We start from the raw sequence: 3,282 nt of genomic DNA on the forward strand, positions 1-3,282 counted from the left end.
CACGCCCGCCAGTCTCTCCTCCCCCACCCTCTGGCATTATTAAAATTTAGCCCAATGAAACTATTCATACTTTTCAATGGACATTTTCGTATAGGATAATAGGCTACAAATTGAGCCTCTTCCCCCCGCGAAGAGGGAGCCGGAGGGGGGGAGAAAAGAAAGCCAGCGACGTGGTCAGGGAGTAGGGGGGAGCGTCGCGTGCCAAACAGCGGCGGGAGGGGCGAGGCGAGGCGAGGCGGGAGCCTCGTGTGCCAGCCGCAGCCCCACACCTGCCGGGATGTCCGGACAAATAAAGCGGTGTAAACAAAAAGGGGGGAGAAGGACGTGTCACCAAGTCGTGTGAGAAAAGCCTGGGAACAAACGGGGCGCCTCCGTCTCCAAGAGCTCTCCCTTGAACCCGGCGGAACAGCCTATTAAAGGCTTACTTAATTACTGTAATGACTCTGGACAGGCTTTAAAACGCACTCGGCGCTGGGACGGCGCGCTTGCTGGGATTTGTAAACAGGCGATCGTGTGAGACTCAGCGGTGGGACTAAAAGAGGCGACACTGTTTTGTGAGGGTCCTCGCCCCCCGGTGCCCGCGGCCGCTGCGCCCCTGCGCTCCGCGCCCGCGACTGCTGCAGGCGCTCACTCGCCCGCCGGCCCCAGTTTACCGCCTCCTTTTCCCGCCCGAGCTGTTGCCATGCAAATGTTATTCCTGGGCCGATCACGTGTCCTTTGAAGGGCCACGTGGATTAACAAAGCTGATCTGCCCCCAGCTCGCCCCCCTCGGCTGCTAATTTTTTTTTTTCTTAACTTCTTTAAAACTGATCTTGAATGCATACATCCTCCAAACGCAGCTCCCCTAATCCTATGGAATAATTCAACTCGTGAATGCACTTGGAGCCCTAGATGACCGCTTTATAAGGCAGCCCTCGCAGTTGGGAGGCTGCAGTCTACCTGGGACACTCGAGAAGGCACACGAGGCGGAAAAGTGGACGGGTGCCCCGCGCCACCGCCTCTCCCGAGGGCGCGTACTGACCAGGATGTCAGACAAGCTCAAGGAACGCAAAGTGAGTCGGCTGAGCCCAAATGGCACTTGCGCCTTGGCGGTGGAGGCGTCTGACTCACCGACCCGCCACTTGGGTGGACCGATGGCAGGGAAGTGCCCGCACGGGACTTTGAGTGTGGAGGAATCTCGAGTGGTTTGGGAAGGGGGGTGGGATAGAGAGAGGAGGGTGCTCAACCAGGGAGAAGTCCATGCCCGGAGGCTGGTGGCCACCTCCGCAAAGGCCTGGGTAGGGTGGCTGGAAGGGGAGCGCGCCAGCGCGGGCGTCAGAGGGCAGAGCTCAACCGGCCCGAGCGTGGGGGGCCAGGAGTCCCTTCCTAGGGCGAATCTGAGCAGTGTGCGCGGCTGGAGAGGCGGTTTGCATGCAGCTGCTAGAGCCGCGCCTTTGACGACTTCCCGGGCAAAGCCATCCTAAACGTACAACCCTCTGTTCGCAGAGAACCCCCGTTTCTCATAAAGTGATAGAAAAGCGGAGGAGGGACAGGATCAACCGCTGCTTGAACGAGCTGGGCAAGACAGTGCCCATGGCCCTGGCGAAGCAGGTAACGTTGGCGGCCTGGAGCCGGGTGCCAGGCGTTGGGAGGCCTCTGCGGCCACTCTGCGGAGACGCCCGAGCCTGCGGACACAGAGGACCTCACTTGCGGGCCCCTCCCGGGGGGGGCCTGAGCGCAGGGCGAACCTCAGGAGGCTCTGGCGCAGATCCGCAGCCGCGTCCGCTCGCTGGTCCTCTCCAGCGCCACAGTGCCCGCCCAGCAGGCGCTGGGCCGCTGCGAGGGGCCCTTCCTCCTTTTGCAGAGTTCCGGGAAGCTGGAGAAGGCGGAGATCCTCGAGATGACCGTTCAGTACCTGAGAGCACTGCACTCCGCTGATTTTCCCCGGGGAAGGGAAAAAGGTGGGCACAGGTTAGGGGATGGGACTCCTGGGCCAGGCGCCTGCGCCACCCACAGACCCTGGGGCTAGGAGGGTAGTGACTGAGCGTTCCCGAGAGCTCTACTAAGCTCCACTCTCCGGGAGGGCAGGGGTCCTGCGAAGGCGCCTCTCCCGGCCCGGCAACAGCAAGGCGGCGAGGGAGAGCTGGTTTCCCGGGAGGCTGGTTCCATCGCCTCCTCCTGGGTGGGGTGGGTGGGGTCAGGCTCTCAGGGAAAGGGGGCGTTTGCGCGTGCCTTGCCAGTCTCTAAGACTGCGCAGAGGAGAGGGCGGGCCTCAAATGGGAACTTTGGCCAGAAAATGTGGTGGGAGGTGCCCTGCACCCGCTTTGGGTTCGCGTGGCGAAGGGGCGCTCAGGATGTGTCCGTCCTACGGGCTTTCTCGTTCCTCCAGCAGAACTTCTAGCGGAGTTTGCAAACTACTTCCACTATGGCTACCACGAATGCATGAAGAACCTAGTGCATTACCTCACCACGGTGGAGCGGATGGAGACCAAGGACACCAAGTACGCGCGCATCCTCGCCTTCTTGCAGTCCAAGGCCCGCCTGGGCGCGGAGCCAGCCTTTCCGCCGCTGGGTTCGCTCCCGGAGCCGGATTTCTCCTATCAGCTGCACCCTGGGGGGCCCGAATTCGCCGGCCACAGCCCGGGCGAAGCCGCTGTGTTCCCGCAGGGCTCTGGTGCCGGGCCTTTCCCCTGGCCGCCTGGCGCGGCCCGCAGCCCCGCGCTGCCCTACTTGCCCAGCGCGCCAGTGCCTCTTGCGAGCCCAGCGCAGCAGCACAGCCCCTTCCTGACGCCAGTGCAGGGCCTGGACCGGCATTACCTCAACCTGATCGGCCACGCGCACCCCAACGCCCTTAACCTGCACACGCCCCAGCACCCCCCGGTGCTCTGACGCCCACTCGCCCGCCAGATTTCTCCGCGCTTTGGGCGCTATTTAGGAGAAATGCTGTATATATTGTACACATATTGTGTAAATATTGTACCCCAAAAAAACTGGGCGGGGGGAGGCAAAGAGCGAATGAGTCTTCTGAAGGATCTCCCCCTGGTAATAAACGTTTTCTGATAAAGAACCAAAGAGAGGGATTTATTTACTACCTTCTGCTCATCCGCAACCCATTCCCTCCGCGGTGCCCAGGGCGCAAGGCTGACAGGGTTCAAGGTAAAAGACCTCAGTAACCCAAGGGGCCCGCTGCGGAGTCTGACGGAGGAGGACGTTAAATGGAGGTTCAGACAGATATTCTAGGCGTCGCTTAAGGGCGAGATTCGCGGCTCCCTGCATCCGCCCCGCGCGCCTCCTGAGCATTAG

General features: G+C 61.5%; 1 protein-coding gene across 2 annotated transcripts; it reads left to right on the forward strand.

Annotated features, from left to right (window-relative positions):
- Positions 1-587: 587 nt before the first annotated feature.
- Positions 588-3,051, forward strand: HELT (helt bHLH transcription factor). 2 transcript variants are annotated; one of them, XM_055276608.1, is made up of 4 exons: positions 588-1,052; positions 1,486-1,590; positions 1,844-1,940; positions 2,369-3,051. In XM_055276608.1, the coding sequence occupies exons 1-4, from the start codon at positions 1,026-1,028 to the stop codon at positions 2,866-2,868; spliced, it is 729 nt and encodes a 242-aa protein (XP_055132583.1). In that variant the 5' UTR covers positions 588-1,025; the 3' UTR covers positions 2,869-3,051. The 2 variants fall into 2 exon arrangements, with proteins under 2 accessions (XP_055132583.1, XP_055132584.1); XM_055276609.1 differs by having other exon boundaries at positions 2,372-3,051.
- Positions 3,052-3,282: the final 231 nt, after the last annotated feature.

Source organism: Symphalangus syndactylus, chromosome 4 (assembly GCF_028878055.3).
Source record: "Symphalangus syndactylus isolate Jambi chromosome 4, NHGRI_mSymSyn1-v2.1_pri, whole genome shotgun sequence".
Taxonomy (NCBI): Eukaryota; Metazoa; Chordata; class Mammalia; order Primates; family Hylobatidae; genus Symphalangus; species Symphalangus syndactylus.